This window comes from Lampetra planeri, chromosome 34 (assembly GCF_965212315.1).
Source record: "Lampetra planeri chromosome 34, kcLamPlan1.2.h2, whole genome shotgun sequence".
NCBI lineage: Eukaryota > Metazoa > Chordata > Hyperoartia > Petromyzontiformes > Petromyzontidae > Lampetra > Lampetra planeri.
Genome location: NC_136140.1, coordinates 4,293,284 through 4,311,977, shown reverse-complemented (window position 1 = coordinate 4,311,977; position 18,694 = coordinate 4,293,284). Strand labels below are relative to the sequence as shown.

Sequence of the window (18,694 nt, the reverse complement as noted above, 5' to 3'; positions counted from 1 at the left end):
GTGCGCATATTTTAACGGGAATTAAAAATGGCGTCCACCCCGCAGCGAATGCGTCGCTACCCGTTGCCAGGGGCAACCGCCGTCCAATGAAACTGCGTATGGTCCGGTGACACACAGACACACACACAGACAGACAGACAGATTTGCGATTTTATATATATAGATAGACATCACGTTCTACTTAATTAAATAGACTTTTAAATAAATGTTTTCTCCTACAACATCAGAGTGCAGTGGCACATTAAATACGCACTACAATGACAATAGTTTAAAGCGATTTGAAGCATGTTTTATTTGGGGGGGGGGGGGGGGCAGAGCTTTATGACGTCATATTTGAGGGGGGGTCTGACTTTTTTGTGACGCCGTGACGAGGGGGGGGGGGTAAAAAATCGTCCAAAATCGCGTGACGTCATTTATGGACGGCCCCTCTCAAGTGAACCCACTACATAAGTACTGACCTTTGACATAGGGCTGCCTGGAAATAACAGGCGCTATAGGCATTCGATTTCTGTAGGTGGCCAGTCGATGGCAGTGCGGATTGTAAGCCCCTTGTGTGTCTCTGCGTTGTTACTCGCTCATCGATGGGACGACAATAGTTCCAATGCACAACTCTTCAAGAATAACTTGAGAGAATCAGTGAGGATTTCCTGGGGAAACGATTGAACATGATTAGTATCAGATTAGATTGACCTGATGATGGTTGCTTGTGTTGCTATCGAAACGTCGTACTATATTATTTTATTTATTTTATTTCTACGTGACTTATCCAAAGAACCAATGAGTACATGATTAGTACTAGCACGCTGATTTGTTTTGGACGAACAGTGTTCGATACTATCCACGCATGTTTTAAATAAATCAATTTCAATGCAAAAGCCATTTAATGGTAATGAATGCCTCTTATGTAACCACGTGGGAGCCAATCACAGCACAGTGCAGTATTCAGCAAATGCCAGATATTGGTATGCCAGATATTGATTGGTATGCCAGATATTGATTGGTATGCCAGATATTGATTGGTATGCCAGATATTGGTATGAGCCCGTTTATTAGGTACCATTTAATTGCGGCGTTGCACATTTTAAACGGTGCACGGCCACAACGGCGCTTCGCCAACTCGACGATTGAACGAGTTACAAAAAAACAACCCCCCACCCCCCCCGCTACCAACCACTTAAAACATTCCCGATCAAAATAGTCCCTCGATATTCATCGATACCGCTCTCGTTTGCGGTGACGTCAGCCCCCACGCCGAAGTAGTTCCGGTCGGCGAGTTGGTTGGTGGTGGGGTGTGAGGGGGCGTGGCAAGTGGGCGGGGTAAGGGGGCGGGGTAAGTGGGCGGGGCGAGGGGGCGAATGGGCGGGGCGAGTGGACGAATGGGCGGGGCGAGTGGACGAGTGGACGAGTGGGCGGGGCGAGTCCACGTCAATCACCCGGATTATTTTAACGGAGGCGTCTCCGTCCGCGCGGTGCTGCGGCCCCCGAATGCCGCGTGAGGGCGGAGGAACATGGCGGCCGAACCGTGAGTAGCGCGGCCCCGGGGACTCGTCGACCGCGTCTCTCAGCAGCAGCTAGGAGGCTCCAAGCTCGCCGTCTTTGTCTCTCTCTCTCTCTGTGTCCCACCCCCCCCTCGCCTTCGTGTGTAGGGAGAAGAAAAGAAGTAGAGTAGAGGAGCATCCGCACAAGTCAGTGGCCGTACATTTTTTTTTATTGTTTAACAAACAAAAAATTCGTCTTTTTTCACCCGCCGCTTAGCGCAGTTGTGTGGCCGTGTTGACGCGTTGTGGTGGTGGTGTTGTGGGTGTTGGTGTTGGTGGTGTTGTTGGTGGTGTTGGTGGTGGTGTTGTTGTTGTGTTGTTGGTGGTGGTGTAGGTGTTGGTGGTGTTGTTGTGTTGTTGTGGGTGTTGGTGGTGTTGTTGTTGGTGGTGTTGTTGGTGGTGTTGTTGGTGGTGGTGTTGTGGGAGTTGGTGGTGGTGTTGTTGTGTTGGTGGTGGTGGTGGTGTTGGTGGTGGTGTTGTTGGTGGTGTTGTGTTGGTGGTGGTGTTGGTGGTGGTGTATGTGTTGTGCTGTTGGTGGTGGTGGTGTTGTTGGTGGTGGTATTGTTGGTGGTGGTGCTGGTGTTGTTGATCGTCCGGCGGAAGGCGATTGCCTCCAGTCACCCTGTCACAGTCACCCTGTCACAGGTCACGCGCCGTGAGTTGGAGCCTAAGAAACGCCGCGTTTGTCGTGTTTTATAATTTCGAAGTGTTGACGGGCACTCTCTCTCTGCTATTTTTACTTTGATTAAGTTCTACCACCACCACACCCCCGCCGTGTCCCTTTGTAATCCGACATTCACGTTAATCAACACTCACCATCAACATGCACCTCCCCTAAGTTAATAAGAGGGCACATCTGATTTCAAGTTGGCCCCAAAAAAACCCTGTAACAGTTCCCATCAAAAACTCTTTTAGTTCACGCGGTGGCTGCTGGATACAGACTTTTAATATATCATCTTTATCAGGTGGCTAAGGATGTTTAAGACTCTATCAAGGCATTGGGTAATCGTATGCTGTATGATTAAATTACTCTAGGCTAGTTGACAGCCAAAGGTCCTCTTGGTTAGATCTTGCCCGTGTGTGTGTGTTGAAGCACTTTCCATGACCTGCTAGGTTCACTGGGAAGACACAGCCATTATTCACTGGGGGAAACACTGCCACTGTGAACCTGGATCTTGCTGTTGCACAAGTCCTCTGTGCTTGCAAATACTTGTTTTTGTATGTACAGTATAGTGTGTCTTTGTGTCTGTATCTAGTGTGTCGGTGATATGTCTGTCGGTTGTATATTTGTGTGTGCCTGTATCTTTGCTGATGTGTGTTTACATTGCCCATATATCTGTATGTGTGATGTCTGATATCTGTGATATCTGAATCAGTCCTGGCCCTTCCTTTGGGGCAATTCAGCCCTTATATTAGTATCTGGTGGTGTGGTGTGTAAACAGCAGCACGTGTGATGTTGCAGACCACACCATATACACTTAGTGCGCAGTTCTGGCCTTCATAGATGCTCGCTAACAGGACATGCCCCAGTAGTACGTGTAGGATCTTTGTATGTGTGTGTCAGATACTCTATTTCCAATACATTTTTGTTGGAATAATGTTTTTTTTTTATAATTGTTTGTAAAAGTATATGAACGCATACAATGAATGATAACGAAGGATATTTCATCTACTGTGATTTTTCTTTCATTCGGAGACTGGTCTAATAAAAAAAGCATGAAAATGCATGGCTCTAATTGCAAAAATCTGATGGCAGTGGGTCACGAAGGAAAAACATTTAGGTTTTGGCAATGGGAAGTTATTCAACTTGTATGAATAAAAAAAAATATGGTCATTTGGGCTCATAGTTTTTAGTTTACAGCCTTGTTGGATAAAGGCATCTTACCTGCCATGTCAGTCATGGGAGTTGTTTGACCATACTTCAACATGCTGGCCAGTGCAGGCTAGTAAAAGGGGGACCAGGACCTGTTCAGACATCACCACTCGTGCTCACTGTGGCCTGGAATAAAACGCAGGTCACCCGGCTCATATCGCAGTGTGAAAACCACTGCGCCACTCATCCATCCCATTAACTCAAATAAGTTCTGTTATTTTGGAGACGTCTAAATGGAAACCCTGTGAACATTTTATTATCCATCCCAGATTCAATTCCAGGCCACAGTAAACGACATCTGTGAAAATTGGTACCTCGCCACCCCAAGATAGACGCAAATGAGGCCACACACCATCCATTTGTGTGTCATGTTGGTTTTAATAGGTGCCCACTTAGAAACATTTGTCACAACAGTATGTGATGTGAAATAGAGTAATTTTATACTTTCATGCTTTTTACATGATGCAATTATGTGCTACTGCATGAGTGCATGATTGTTACACCAAAAGTCACCCTTGTTAGTCGGATTTAGCCAGTGGTGAATGGCGCCACAGTTCTGTGTCTGCAGGGAGGGAAGGGATTTTACGAATGGTGACGGATGCTGGCTTTGTGATTATCCTCTAGCATGGCGGCAGAGAGCAGCAGCTGTGTGGAATCGATGGACTGGGATGGCCGCTGGAACCACATCTCTAAGTTCCTGGAGCGACCTGGTCCTTTTACGCACCCAGACTTTGAACCCAGCACAGAGGTGTGCCCAGCTTTGTATTAATTTTGTTCTTTTGTGATTATATATCCTGCTTACAGCTTCCGTTATTGCTTTATGCATTTAATTTGTGAACTTAACAATTGTATTGAGTGGTTAAAGGTGAGGGTTGCTGCTAACAGTTGTGTGAGTGTGGAGGTTGTTGTGCTATGCTTTTGTGTTGCTATCCACAGACTCTCTCCTTTCTCCTGGAGTCATGCAAGATATTAGTTCTTGGAGCTGGTGGCTTGGGCTGCGAGCTGCTGAAGGATCTGGTAAAGTTCTACATTAAGAAATTTCTTCTGAGAAGGCTATTGTCCACATTTTTGACCAGGAGAGGTTAAGCCACTGCAAATTTGTTTTCTGATTTGATTGCCATTGTTCTCATACTTGCACTGTTATCATAGTAGGCGTGAACTTTGGAACAGAGAGACAAGTAAAATGTGTCATTTAACCTTTGAACCCTGCCATTAATGCTGTAGAACTTATATTCTTGGTTCTTTCGGTAAAGTCACGTAGAAGGGAAATAATAAAATAATAGAAATATAAAACAATACAAATTCTCACGACGTTTCGACTGCAACACAAGCAATCATCATCACGTAGAACTTGTGTTATTTCTTGTACGGACATATTTTAAAAAATCACTTTTTCTTTCCAGGCACTGTCAGGATTTCGACAAATTCATGTCATTGACATGGACACAATCGATGTCTCTAACCTCAATCGGCAGTTTCTGTTTCGGTGAGTTGTGAGAGCAGCCGTTGGACAGCTTTACACTTGAACATGTCAGCCTCCTGTATCAGGTTTGCCTATTGGCCTCTGAAATGTCACTACCAGGGAAATCATGGTTGCCATGATGGTGTGAAAAACCATAAATATGACTTAGTAGATGTCTCTTGCTTGCCTATTTGCCAGGCGTGCTGGTGCATGCCTGTAATCCAGCACTTTGGAGGCAAGGTTTGATGTGATCATGTGGATCTGTGAAACTCCCGTACTTGCTAGGCACCAAGGCGGTCAAGATATATCAGTACTGCAAGTGGGTTAATTAATCCGCCTGTGTAGATCTTTTTAAGTGTTATAGACCCAAAAATGAGTTGGTATTCTCCAAGACCTAAAGTTTCTTCACGCGTGAAAAGCATTGAAGGAATTGGTTGATATAATCTCAATGCAGGACTTTCCTGAAAAAGAGTTTGTAAACTCGGTGGGATAAATAAATGACGTTATTATTTGCTGTGCTCGAGAACAGGCCCAAGGACGTCGGCAGGCCGAAAGCCAACGTGGCTGCAGAGTTCATCAACACCAGGGTCCCAGGCTGCAATGTCATGCCGTATCCCTCATTTTCTCACGTGCGGCGTTTTAACCGATGAGAATTTCTCTGTTGCGTGGTTCCTAATGACACTTGCAAAATATAATTGTCCTGTCTGTTATACTGGTAGGAACCTCCTGGTTACACCAGCCCACAGGGGATTATTGTGTCTGTCGTGCAGGGAGGGGCTGGGTGGGGAGGGAGGGGCTGGGTGGGGAGGGAGGGGCTGGGTGGGGAGGGAGGGGCTGGGTGGGGAGGGAGGGGCTGGGTGGGGAGGGAGGGGCTGGGTGGGGAGGGAGGGGCTGGGTGGGGAGGGAGGGGCTGGGTGGGGAGGGAGGGGCTGGGTGGGGAGGGAGGGGCTGGGTGGGGAGGGAGGGGCTGGGTGGGGAGGGTGGGGCTGGGTGGGGCTGGGTGGGGAGGGTGGGGCTGGGTGGGAGGGATGGGGCTGGGTGGGAGGGATGGGGCTGGTCACCCCGTGGTGCCCTCATAAAACTCAACGTTTAACCTACTCACGCCGGCTTGTGCCCGCCCTCACAGTCGGGCATATTTGCGGAATACACCACGCCGCCGTTGACCCTGGTCATTGACCGAGCAACCCAACGTTACTACCAGCTCCCTCCGCAGGAATGTGTTGTGGAAACCGTGTATGGGTATTTGAAAAAGCTCTCAAAGAGTGGAAAGTAGTCAAACAACTCATAACTGTTTTTCCAAAGTCATTTTAAAACTATGGCACCGAAGGTGGAATCTGGTTAATGCCATATTAGAGCACTGAATCGCTACCACTGAGATAGAGCGAGTTTAAGAACTGTCATACTGATGTTTGTTTTACTTGTGAAAGCATTTTTCATGCTTCTTTAATTAGTAACTCAGACATTTCAAAAAGATTCAAGAGTATGACGAATCATTCTACAGACGTACGTATTGAATGTCCACACATGATATAAAATCGTTTCCAATGGTTAAGTTTAACCAAATGCCTACTTATCTATGACTTTCTCTCTTGTAACATTTGTCTTCATATGAATACATTTGTTCTGTTTCTATCTGCAGAGTTTCACATCATTGTGTGTGGACTGGACTCAATTGTTGCAAGAAGGTGGATTAATGGGATGCTGGTAAGTTTTTTTTTACCTTGAAAAAATCGTCCAGGGTCACTTTAGGGCTAAGTAGTCATCATCATCATCAACTGTGGTCAATCAACGGTGGGATGAAGGCCTCCAAAATCCCACCACCTCTCAACTCCTGTATTGTAATCCATCTAATACCTGCGCACATGCTAGTTCCATTGATCTCATTGGTGGATATCCTCTTTGTATTCCTTAGCAGCCAAGCCCACATTTTTGTTCGTTTTAGTTATCTTTAATCTGTGTTTTCATTTATACGTTCGTTTGTCTGTCATTTTAAATAAAAGCATGAATCTCCCCATGCTTCATTGTACATTTTTAAAGATTTTATTTCCATTTAGTTTAATTAGTAAACTTCTTCCTGAACCATGTCATAGCAGGTAGTACGCACTGTTTAATTGCTTTTGAGAGAGAGAGAAAGGAACCCATGTATCGGATAAATAATGCAAATCGGAGACGTAGTGACTGAAGATAAGTTGACTTGAGGAAGAATACATCACATAAAGTGTGCATGGCTACTGGATGAGAGTGGGGATGGAATGGCATCCAGGGGAGGAATTGCGCCCACCAGGATCTCCATCGTAGGGATGAAGCAATGAGTAAACCATGCGCTGGAGTGAAATGGATTGTCTTTTTTCGATTTAAAGCTTTCGTGACTGCAGGGATTCATCTTCTTGGTTCTTACGGTAAAGTCACGTAGAAATATATTTTATTATGTTTTATTTTTTCCTATATTATTTCCCTTCTACGTGACTTTACCGAAAGAACCAAGAAGATGGATTGTCTTTGTGGGATAGTGGAGAGTGATGACAACATTGTAAAAGCTTGCATCCAAGAGTGTATATCATATGGCTGATGATGAATATTCCTTGTACAGTAGCATTGATCTGATGCAAACATGAGCTCACCATGTCTTACATATATGATATGTTGTGTGGGCAGCTGTAAATTGCCGACTCTGCTGGTTTTGCCACTCCTTGCAGATGTCCATGCTGAACTTTGAGGACGGAGTACTGGACCCCAGCACCATCATCCCCATGATTGACGGGGGCACCGAAGGCTTCAAGGGCAATGCCAGAGTGGTGCTGCCTGGCATGACGGCCTGTATCGAATGCACCCTGGACCTGTACCCCCCACAGGTAGAGAGAGAGTGGCCATTCTACTGGTAGGGGCAATAGATAATATTGGTCTTAACAATAGTGACAGTGTAGGGTAAGGGATAAGATTGGTGGTAATATAGCAATAAAGTCAAAGATGTGGTTTTAGGTAGAGATTAGAATATTGATAGCATTGTGGCTATTAGTAGCATCACAGATTTAGCTTGAGAGAGGGTAGACGTTTTATATGTAAAGTGATAGTTGTAAACAGGCATATAGTTATAGTTGATGGAGAATAGAGTAAGCACATTGTAATAAAGGCACACTGTCAACGAGAGAGAAGGTTTTTTATCTCAAGCAGGAACTCGGTGTATCACCGTCCCTTTGTGGCACAGCGGTAATGATTCACTAAACCAGGTTCATAGTACGGACATTCTTAGCGATGCACCGACATTTGAGTATCTTAAGAAGTACAGATTTCGGCCTTCACCCTATTTCAATTTATTTACGATAGATTAATTATTTACACATTCCTGCGGAGGGAGCTGGTAGGAACTGGTAGGAACGTTGGGTTGCTCGGTCAATGGCCAGGGTCAACGGCGGCGTGGTGTATTCCGCAAATATGGCCGACTGTGAGGGCGGGCACAAGCCGGCGTGAATAGGTTAAACGTTGAGTTTTATAAGGGCACCACGGGGTGACCAGCCCCTCCCCACCCAGCCCCACCCTCCTCACCCAGCCCCTCCCCACCCTCTCCTCTCCACCCAGCCCCTCCCTCCCCACCCAGCCCCTCCCTGCACGACGGACACAATAATCCCCTGTGGGCCGGTGTAACCAGGAGGTTCCTACCAGTAAAAACCCATTTACACTATCCCATCACTCGTGTAGACATTGCCAGTTCCATAAATTCGTTTGTATTGACATCTCTCTCTCTCAGTGGCACTAAAATAGTGAAGAAAAAGAATGCTTGAGAGGAATTGTAATGATGGCTGCTTGCACTATGCTCATTGCACGTGTGTATTGTACTCCACAGATCAACTTCCCCATCTGCACTTTAGCTTCTATGCCTCGGCTGCCAGAGCATTGCATTGAGTATGTCCGCCTTCTGCAGTGGCCCAAGGAGCAGCCCTTCGGAGGTACGAATGTCGTAGCAAACCCTCGTTTCAGTCCTTCGCAGGTGACAGTCTTTCAAGAGTTGGTTGGTACTAATCCCAAATGCATGTCATCCAATGAACGAGCGTGGAGTGGTGACGCATGTGTAATGTAGCACTCGGAGACACTGTCTTGTTTATGTATATTTATTTATATCACGGTCTGCCTGACTCGATGGCATGTTACTATGTACAGTGGCTGACTTTATGTAGCTGCGACACGACGTTCACCTATACAGCTGGCTGACTATATAGGAGCCGATGGAGTAGCAGCTCCGGCGAAGATAGATAATCTCCCCCTGGTCTTCCAAGACGATAAGGCGACCCGCTCCCAGACGGTGAAGACGATCCTCTTCAAGATGACGCCAGCGACGACGGTCAAACTTCAAATCCCCACGGCAGCCCTGAGCCCCACTCCGCATTGTCTTCTATCTCCCCCTCCGGCTCAGCCACACCCCTTTTCCCCAAACTCTCTCTCATTATTATTTAGGACCACTAGACCCCGTAGTGTCCTTACACATGTATGAGACTCAAGGCTGCTGCACTGCAGGGTGGCCAAGACGCAGTTGTGTTTAGCAAACGGGTTTGTAACTCAATCTGTGTGAACCTTTGTCTCCCCTTCATATGCATATAATGAGGGTCTTTAGACTCAATGAGGTTTTCCTGGCTCTATAATAACAGGACGGATGCACCTGTGAAGAATTTAAATAATTTACGAATTTCAACAATTTACAGCCATGCGGTGCAGTGTGGACGCATGCTCATCTCTCCTCAGCTCATGATCATTTTGTGTTCCAATATAGATGCTGTGGCCCTGGACGGAGATGACCCAGAGCACATCCAGTGGGTTTACCAGAACTCGCTGGCGAGAGCAGCACAGTTCCACATCACCGGGGTGACGTACAGACTCACACAGGGTACGCCAGCCTTGCTCTCACTTGCGGGTATCGACTAGTATGTGTAGATATAAAGGGATTGTCTATGTTGTCCTTATACTGGTAGGAACCACCTGGTTCCACCAGCTCACAGGGGATTATTGTATCCGTCCGTCCGTCGTGCATCCAAAAATGGGAGGGGTCGGGCTGGGTGGAGAGGGGAGGGTGGGGAGGGGCTGGGTGGGGAGGGGCTGGGTGGGGGGGTGGGAGGGGTGGAGCTGGGTGGGGAGGGGCTGGTCACCCAGTGGTGCCCTTATAAAACTCAACGTTTAACCTACTCACGCCGGCTTGTGCCCGCCCTCACAGTCGGCCATATTTCCGGAATACACCACGCCGCCGTTGACCCTGGCCATTGACCGAGCAACCCAACGTTCCTACCAGCTCCCTCCGCAGGAATGTGTTTTTGCATCGCACGTAGCCATCCGTGCTCATCAGAGGTGTGGGGAAGGACAGCATCTGACTTGCCGTGTGAATCTAAAGATCGGACTTCAATTAATAATGCTGAAATGTGATGCTATGGAATGATCTTTCAAGTAAGGCTCTTCTTAGGTTTTTAATTTTAAAAGATCGCAATTGTTATACTGCATAATTTTACCTCGCTTTGTGTTGTTTTCTGAATATAGCTGATAAAGTGTATTATTGGCGTTTTGACTCCTAGGGGTTGTGAAGAGAATTATCCCAGCTGTTGCTTCCACAAATGCAGTTATTGCTGGTGAGTTGCTGCTGTATACTTCCTTAATTTCTATAATCATTCGTACAGCTTAAATGGTTTTAGTGATTCATTCTAGGGATGCAGTTATTACTGCGCAACAATGGTACTCATGCATCCAAACCACATCTTGGTCTTTTAGCCATTTGCATCAGATTGTTATTGGAGCAAGGAATTACTTCAGGGCACGCATCAGTTTTTGTTTCATGGATGTAGTTTGTGCATTTAACGTGCACATCGATAAATGTAAAAGCAATGAATAATGTATCGTCTTGTGTTTGGCTAGCGTGTAATCTGCATTGCATTCTTAACATAAAATGTTTAAAATCTCTGCTCACAAACACAGTATGCTTAGGTCAATTTTTACTGATAAAAAAATTTACATTTCAATTTTTTGTAGCTGCCTGTGCAACGGAGGTGTTCAAGATTGCAACCAGGTGACCAAATCGTTTTCGTTCTTCTTTTACGGACATTTGAATTGTGGTACTGATGGTCTGATGGATAAACATGCATTTCTAACAGTACGCTTTCCTGCAGCTCCTATGTACCGCTGAGCAACTACATGGTGTTCAATGACGTGGACGGGCTGTACACCTACACATTTGAAGCTGAAAGAAAGGTGTGTTGGAACAAAAGCACCCTTTGTTGAAACAAGAGGGGGGTGGGACTTCGCATTCTCCCATCTCCGGTGTACATCGGAGAGGCCTCATCGGAGTTGGCGGGTCACTGTGCTGAAGAAGGCTCCCCTGTTATTTGTGTCAATTATTAATTCATAGTCCTCTGTGTTAATTGAGAATAAGGGGGTTATGTTGGCTTCAATGAAGAACACGAGTATGAACAATAGTCACCTGCATGTGACAGCATCCTTGTCTGATTACGTATTTGTACAATAGTCGGCATGCTTAATATTTCTGTAACTTACTTTGTCATTGCACTATGATCAGTCTAAGAATAATCTGCCCAAGCCAGTTTACACGACCGGGAATGTATTACATTACGTTAATTTACGTTTATACAATATTTTCATTTGAAATAAACAAACAAAATAGTTTTCTGATCTCAATTAGCTTAATTTCTATACATATTTAGTTTAGCTTTTGTCATTCTTCAAAATGTGTCTTGAGTTCTCAGCTGGTTAAACAAAATCAGCTTGTCTAAATCCCATTGCAGATCTGTACTGTCATTACTCTTAAGCCAAGTTCTCACTCATGGTGTGAAAAAATGGCGTTCTGTTATACTGTAAAAAGGGTCATTATATTTGTCATGAGACATACGCCTCAATTGATTATTTCAGCCTGAACATTTGTGATGCTAAGATAAAATGATCAAACACATTCCTGCGGAGGGAGCTGGTAGGAACGTTGGGTTGCTCGGTCAATGGCCAGGGTCAATGGCGGCGTGGTGTATTCTGCAAATATGGCCGACTGCGAGGTCGGGCACAAGCCGGCGCGAGTAGGTTAAACGTTGAGTTTTATAAGGGCACCACTGGGTGACCAGCCCCTCCCCACCCAGCCCCCCACCCCTGCCATTTTTGGATGCACGACGGACGGACACAATAATCCCCTGTGGGCTGGTGGAACCAGGTGGTTCCTACCAGCAAAATTACCGACAGTGTTTGGAGTAACCGGTTAACCTTCCCCAACAGGACAACTGCCCAGCGTGTAGCCAGGTGCCACAGAACTTGGAGTTCTCCTCCTCTGCTCGCCTCCAGGAGGTCCTGACCCATCTCACTGAGAGCACGTCTTTGTGAGTTCCTGCATTGCTGTACACAGACGCCAGACCAATTTCCTGAGCTACCCATTCTTTCGCCCGTTTTGAATATAAGAATGATGAAGGCATCTCGTTTAACACACAGTCGGCCTTTGCGACCAATATCATCCATAAGAAAGTTTTTTGGGTTAGATGGCGTAAATATATAAATGTGTCATTAAAACCCGCCACCACCCGACACAGCCAACTAGTGAGGGTTGTCACTTCAACAGAACGTGGCCAATTCGTCACTAGTACAGCACACCGGTGTGTTGGAGAGCCAAGCCACAACATTTAGATTGTACTCAGATTGTAAATGGAGGAACCATGTACCTTTCTCCCCACAGTCAGATGAAATCACCAGCGATAACCGCAACAGTAGACGGGAAAAACAAGACTCTGTACATGCAGGTGAGTGTTGAATTATTTATTCAACTTGTTATTTGTATACTTTTCTTGCTGTTTGGAGAGATTTTCTTATGCAATCATTTGCTTCGTTTATGGATGACATGTTGATGTGTGTAAAAAAAAAAAGTAGTCTTTAAATAACCATTATCCATGAGTAACCTTAGAATATATTTAATCTGCCATTGATCAGAACTCTGCCATAACTTTTGGCAACCAAATGACTGAATTGTATTAATATATTTTTGTTCTTATAGACGATAGCATCTATTGAGGAAAGGACACGACCAAATCTGTCAAAAACCCTCCAAGGTGAGCCAGCGTTATTATTCTCTGAGAGATAATTTAACAGTGTATTTTTACATAATTTGATGGTTTAAAGAGCCATAGGTGTGACATGTAATTTTATGCAAATTATTGTTGACACTGCCCCCTCCTAGCATCAGAACTAATTATGTTGACAAGCTCGTAAACAAGCAAACCATCAAAAGTAGTTTGTTTAACACGTCGGCTTTCGCGACCAATATCCATAAGAGGTTTTTTTTGGGTTAGAAAAGTTGTTTATCTGAACCTCTGAGAACCCTTAGCAAAGGATGCTATCCTAGATTTTTCCATGCCACATTTTCACCAATTTACGCTTTTGCAGAGTTGAGTGAAGAGAGAGGGAATAGAAGAAACAGTGTATCGCTTTAGAAATTAAACTACCTATTTAGACTAAAGTTGTAAGAGAGATCTGGCCAGTGGTGCTGTGGTTTGTGGACATGACTTTCAAATCTAAAGGTTGCCGTTTCAAATTCTACCTGGGGGTCAACTCTGCCTATCATCTCTCGAGGGTTAATAAAGAGTACTACTTTGCGAGAAGTCACTGTTGCGCATCCTATGGATTGTCCCCACACCATGTGAATGTGGAATTACCATCACCAGCTTATACCTGTAAATGGACATAAGTGCTGATCCAATCCTCATTTGAGCATGAAGACAACTTTTGAAGAACATTTTGCCCCTTGTTGAGGAGTGAAAGAAAAATGTTAACCAAGTGTGGCTTTGTTTCCTGCAGAGCTGGGTCTTACAGATGGGCAGGAGTTGGCAGTGGCTGACATCACCACACCTCAGACTGTCCTTTTCAAGCTTCACTTCAGCAGTTGATGGCCTCTCACCCAATTCACCAACACCCACAAGTCCCTATCATCAGTGCTCTTCCCCGTCGGCTGAGCGCGCGTACAATTGTGACAGCCCCTTCGCATCTGAGAGTTGTTTCAATGTAATCCAAAAGTATTTATCTGTTTTTTTATTCCTACCTCAATTTCCCAAATTTATGATCTGTTTTTGTGATTTAAAGTGAAATGTCTACAAATAATATTAATCGGGTTAAATTTTGTTCCTAAGTCATGGCTGTCAAATTGCTGAAACCTTGTGGTGTGGGGAAACACTTATCACTAGGCTTCCTGTTGGGCACCAGATAAGACCTAAGCAACAGCTTCCCATTATTAGAACATGCTATTTTTTCCATATACAGCATCACTTGCAGGTATTTATATCTCGTGTTACCCTCAGCTGAAGCTTAATGCCCATGCCAGATGCTTTCCACCTTTTACAAGCTACAGCATTTGTCATGGAGAGTTCCACCAACTGCTCACATTGTCCCACTTCCATTTCCTTCATCTGCCCCCACTTTCCATTCTTCCTTGCAGAATCATATTTGTCCTATCTTCAGCTGACTTAGGATATCCCACACATGCCATCTCGTCAAACTTCTCAGTAGTTATTGCTTGTGTACCCATTCTTTGTTACGTCTCCATTCTCGTCACAATCGCCTAAACTTTCCATTATTTTGTAAGACTTGACCACATGCAGTTATTTTCTTCATGTTTTAGTCCGTCTTATTGACAGCGAAAAACCAACAATCACCATTTAAGTTCATTGCTGTATGATATGATGTATGCTTATTGGGTGTATATTTATCTTTGCCTATCGCCTAATAATACATTCTGTAAGAAATAGGTATTAGTAAATATTTGGTTAGATAGCAATTTGAGCAACATAAATACTACTGTCGTTACATTCATTGTTGTTGGCTGTTGGGAACATTTTTTCAGGGCTGTACACATTGAATTTGCAGGGTTGTTGAAACGACAACAGCCAAACCCTGCACTCTGAAGAGAGAGAGCACTTATGACTTTCAAATGTGATGTATGTGTTCTCACAAGAAAGTTGCCCTTGTATGCAATTCTCAAATATGAACGTATTGTATCATGAAACCAATATGATGGAAAATATTTAATTTTGTTTTGGTTGCATGACCCTGACTCATGTCATTAAGCTAAAGGAATTCAATGCTATCAGCTCGTGCCAAACTTATTAATACATACTTCTGGATGTAAGGTATGAACATCGTATGGAAGAGGAAAACTTGCCATTAGCCCCTTTTGCCACTACCCTCAAACCCACCATTTAATTGTTACACTGATCCAAATTAAAACCCAGGTATGTTCAGCTTCCGTTTCTGATCTGAACCTGAAAAAATTAACCCGTAAAAACAAAGTTTTTCACTATAAATCATTTATATGCGTGGCATCGGGGCGGCGAGAGTCCTCTCGTCCTCTGGCTTGAGATGGCTGCCACCTATGGGTCAGATGATTGTCTGGCAGCATTAAACAATTGGTAATTAAATATTTTTTTAAAATTCCCTAAACAGTGTAAAATTTTGGAATTTTTTTTTCACGAAAATGCATTGTCATGCACAACGAGTCTGTGTGCAAAATGTCAGCTCGATTGGATCACGGGAAGTGGGTTAAAAAACGCCCGAAAGATTTGCACGGTCCTAAGCAAGCAAGCGAACTTAATATAAAGGATTTAAAAATAACCCTCACTTTTGAAGATGACGATTCTCTTCCCCCCTCAGCATTTGTCATGTTCAGGAGAGTAGCGCTGCTGCTAGTTTCACATTTTCTTCACAGATAATATTTGCTCCAACATAAAAAACATGGTCTGCCTGGTAACGATTGTACAGGCAGGTGCAATGTGCATTCCTGAGGAGCTGGCATGAGAGCTTTTTGTAGAGAAACACAAGCACACTTAATTTGCTCTATTTGATCATTTCTTATTCTGCACTCCCATTCATGAGTTGTTTTTCTCAGTATGAAAAGTGCTGTGGGGCTTCCAAAATGCAGTATAGTACCTGCAGAATAGACTTGCAGGAGGGAGGGTATGCCTTGCAAAGGTGACATTTCGTAATGTCGCAACCCTTTGTGGTTGCGAACGCGCAAGGTTTACAGGTGAAGGGGGACTGAACAGTGGGTAACTTTTGTTTTGCCCATGGGCTGAGTAGGTGTATGCAGTGTTCACATTTCTTCGTGCATTGCAGTGTGTGCGGTGATGTTACTTGAAGATGAGTTGTCTAGCACAGCATTTTTTTATGCTGTTACATGCGGATTATTCAAAAATAGTGTGAAATATTACAAAATGCATTTTAATGAGTGTGTCATGTCTGCCGTTTAATAAATGTGTACTAATATGCTTTGTTTTGTTGGTGCCACTTAGTAACATGACAGCACTAAAATAAAAACCTGTAATAATTGCAGCCTATATAACACCTTTCATAAAAACACAAGGCGTTTTACACCAATGGCAATGGGGTTGTTTAGGTAAGAAGTGAGCCAGTTAAAATATGAAATGCCTTCTGAAATAAATATTTTTAGGCAGGCCTTGAAGATCATTTAAAAGGTGTTCAAATTCTGTAGACCGGTACTGTGTTTAGTTAAGAAGGTGAAGCTTGAAATTATTTCACGATCATTTATCATTCATTATCCACGAGGTCAATATTGTTGCAATGTATTGTTTGCGTTGACTAGTATAATAATTTCTTGCCTTTGGCAAACCGCTTGTGAAGCGCTCTACATTAATATTTAACCACGCGTGTCTGTGCGCATTGAAGGGGAGGTGGGGGTGTGCCTCTTCGGATTTCAAATATCACTCGCCACAGATTTTATCAGTGGTCGGAAATCAAACTTCAGTCACTGGGTTTATCGTCCGTGCTGACAGCATATTACTAAAGTATAAAGGGGTTCAGCACCAAAGGTTAATGTAATCTCTTGCGTGAGGATTCCTCAGGCAGTGACTTTGGTGTAAGCTCTGCTTTTTAAGGCTATGAATGAGCTATGCTTTAAACAATTCAATCACGAGGGGCACATTGAATTGGTGAAAAAAAGTAAAACCCTAACTGCTAGTCATCAACCAATAGAAATTACCTCCAGGGTAAATTATTGAATAACCTGGTAAATATGCCACGAGAAATGAGCAAAACACGTGTTTTACAAGTCAAATTAAGAAAAAGAACCTGGATATTTATACCCATTTAAGTTTCACTAGGATTAAAATACAATAAAGGAGGAAGAAAGAAAATTGGAGTGCTTTTGAAAAAACCGACTGACCATGAAGTAACGTACCAATGTGTCCAACCTCATCCTAAAGCAAACATAGAGCACGTTCATCAACAAAACCAACGCAGCATAACTGGTTCTTTCTGGCCTCGTGTGCAGCATTTGAAATGCAACCAGATTGCCGCTGGGACGTCTTGGCTTTTGACAAGCCAATGACTAAGAATTTAATCTAGATGTGAGGTTTCACCCTTTGGCAATAAAACAGGTATTAAGATGTTAAACCACCAAACAGAAATCTTTTACCAGCAATCATGTCTGCATTAACCGGAAAGGTCGCATGATGAAGCCAATGACTGCTCAAGGCTCTTAGGCCAACTTCGCGTGTTCAGGCATTTTCGCGTCGTGCATAGATGGCAGCCCTCCTGACGACACCATTGTGCTCGTGATGACAGTTTTGACCGACCTGTTTGAATCCGGTGAAACACCTGATTGATTACTCGAGGAACCTATCTGAATTGTTGGAGGATTTCGATTTAAAGCTTTCGTGACTGCAGGGATTCATCTTCTTGGTTCTTTCGGTAAAGTCACGTAGAAGGGAAGTAATAAAATAATAAAAATAAAACAAAATAATTCTCACGACGTTTCGGCCACAACACAAGCAGCCGTCCTCAGGTGAAGACCAGGTCTGTCGAGGCGACAGCGTCTAAATGAAACACCACCACGCTTGGAGCGTCTATTTAAGCTGATGCTGCTAATCCTGCATAATGCATAGGCATAATGACTTTGAAAAACCCCCGCCCACCTCCCACGCATTTCACAAATTAGCACTAGTCGCATTCCTGCATTTCCCATAAATATTATAAATTCCTCTTGATATGCAGATTCTTTTGTCAAGGCGCATTTTCCCCCCTTCCAACCCAGCTTAAATAGACGCTCCAAGCGTGGTGGTGTTTCATTTAGACGCTGTCGCCTCGACAGACCTGGTCTTGACCTGAGGACGGCTGCTTGTGTTGTGGCCGAAACGTCGTGAGAATTATTTTATTATGTTTTATTTTTATTATTTTATTACTTCCCTTCTACGTGACTTTACCGAAAGAACCAATAAGATGTTGGAGGATTGCTTGGTGGCGAGATTATCTATAGGACCCTAGCGAAGCATTGATGTTTGCTTGTATTGTGACAGACGAGTGGCCGTGAATTCCCTGGAGTACTGCAAGGCGTTTGTTGAAAGCAGCCATGGGCAGCTCACTACACAGTGCAGCCAAAAGCTGTCTGTGAGTTGCATTGCGGTATTTGCTAACCTGAGATATTGGGATTGCAACGACTTCAGCATCAGCTGCTGTTGGGACAACGGTAACAAAGGCGCATGTGCTGCTTGCTTCAAGTTTGCCCTGTTGTCGCATGTGATTAAGCAGTTCCTCAGATTTGAAGCTTTCGTGACTGCAAGGATTCATACTCTTAGTTTTTTCGGTAAAGTCACGTAGGTAAAAAATGAAATAAAAATGAATTATTTTATTTTTCATTAATTTTAATTTCATTTTTTACCTACGTGACTTTACCGAAAAAACTAAGAGTATACAGTTCTTCATACCCACGCAGCACACAGAACATGATAAGGCAAGGTATATATAAAACAAAATGCATGTTAAATGTTTATTTCAAGAAATAATGAATGCCACACTCTT

At 44.0% G+C, this 18,694-nt stretch overlaps 1 protein-coding gene across 2 annotated transcripts; it reads left to right on the top strand.

The window, feature by feature from the left end:
- Positions 1-1,431: 1,431 nt before the first annotated feature.
- UBA3 (ubiquitin like modifier activating enzyme 3) lies at positions 1,432-16,146 on the top strand. Of its 2 annotated transcripts, XM_078610539.1 has the most exons (18): positions 1,438-1,522; positions 1,647-1,685; positions 4,036-4,159; positions 4,348-4,428; positions 4,815-4,897; positions 5,403-5,483; positions 6,333-6,376; positions 6,513-6,577; positions 7,570-7,725; positions 8,715-8,817; positions 9,636-9,749; positions 10,426-10,479; positions 10,877-10,913; positions 11,014-11,095; positions 12,122-12,222; positions 12,573-12,636; positions 12,888-12,942; positions 13,688-16,146. In XM_078610539.1, the coding sequence occupies exons 1-18, from the start codon at positions 1,509-1,511 to the stop codon at positions 13,774-13,776; spliced, it is 1,386 nt and encodes a 461-aa protein (XP_078466665.1). In that variant the 5' UTR covers positions 1,438-1,508; the 3' UTR covers positions 13,777-16,146. The 2 variants fall into 2 exon arrangements, with proteins under 2 accessions (XP_078466666.1, XP_078466665.1); XM_078610540.1 differs by lacking the exon at positions 1,647-1,685 and having other exon boundaries at positions 1,432-1,522.
- The last annotated feature ends 2,548 nt before the right edge of the window (positions 16,147-18,694 follow it).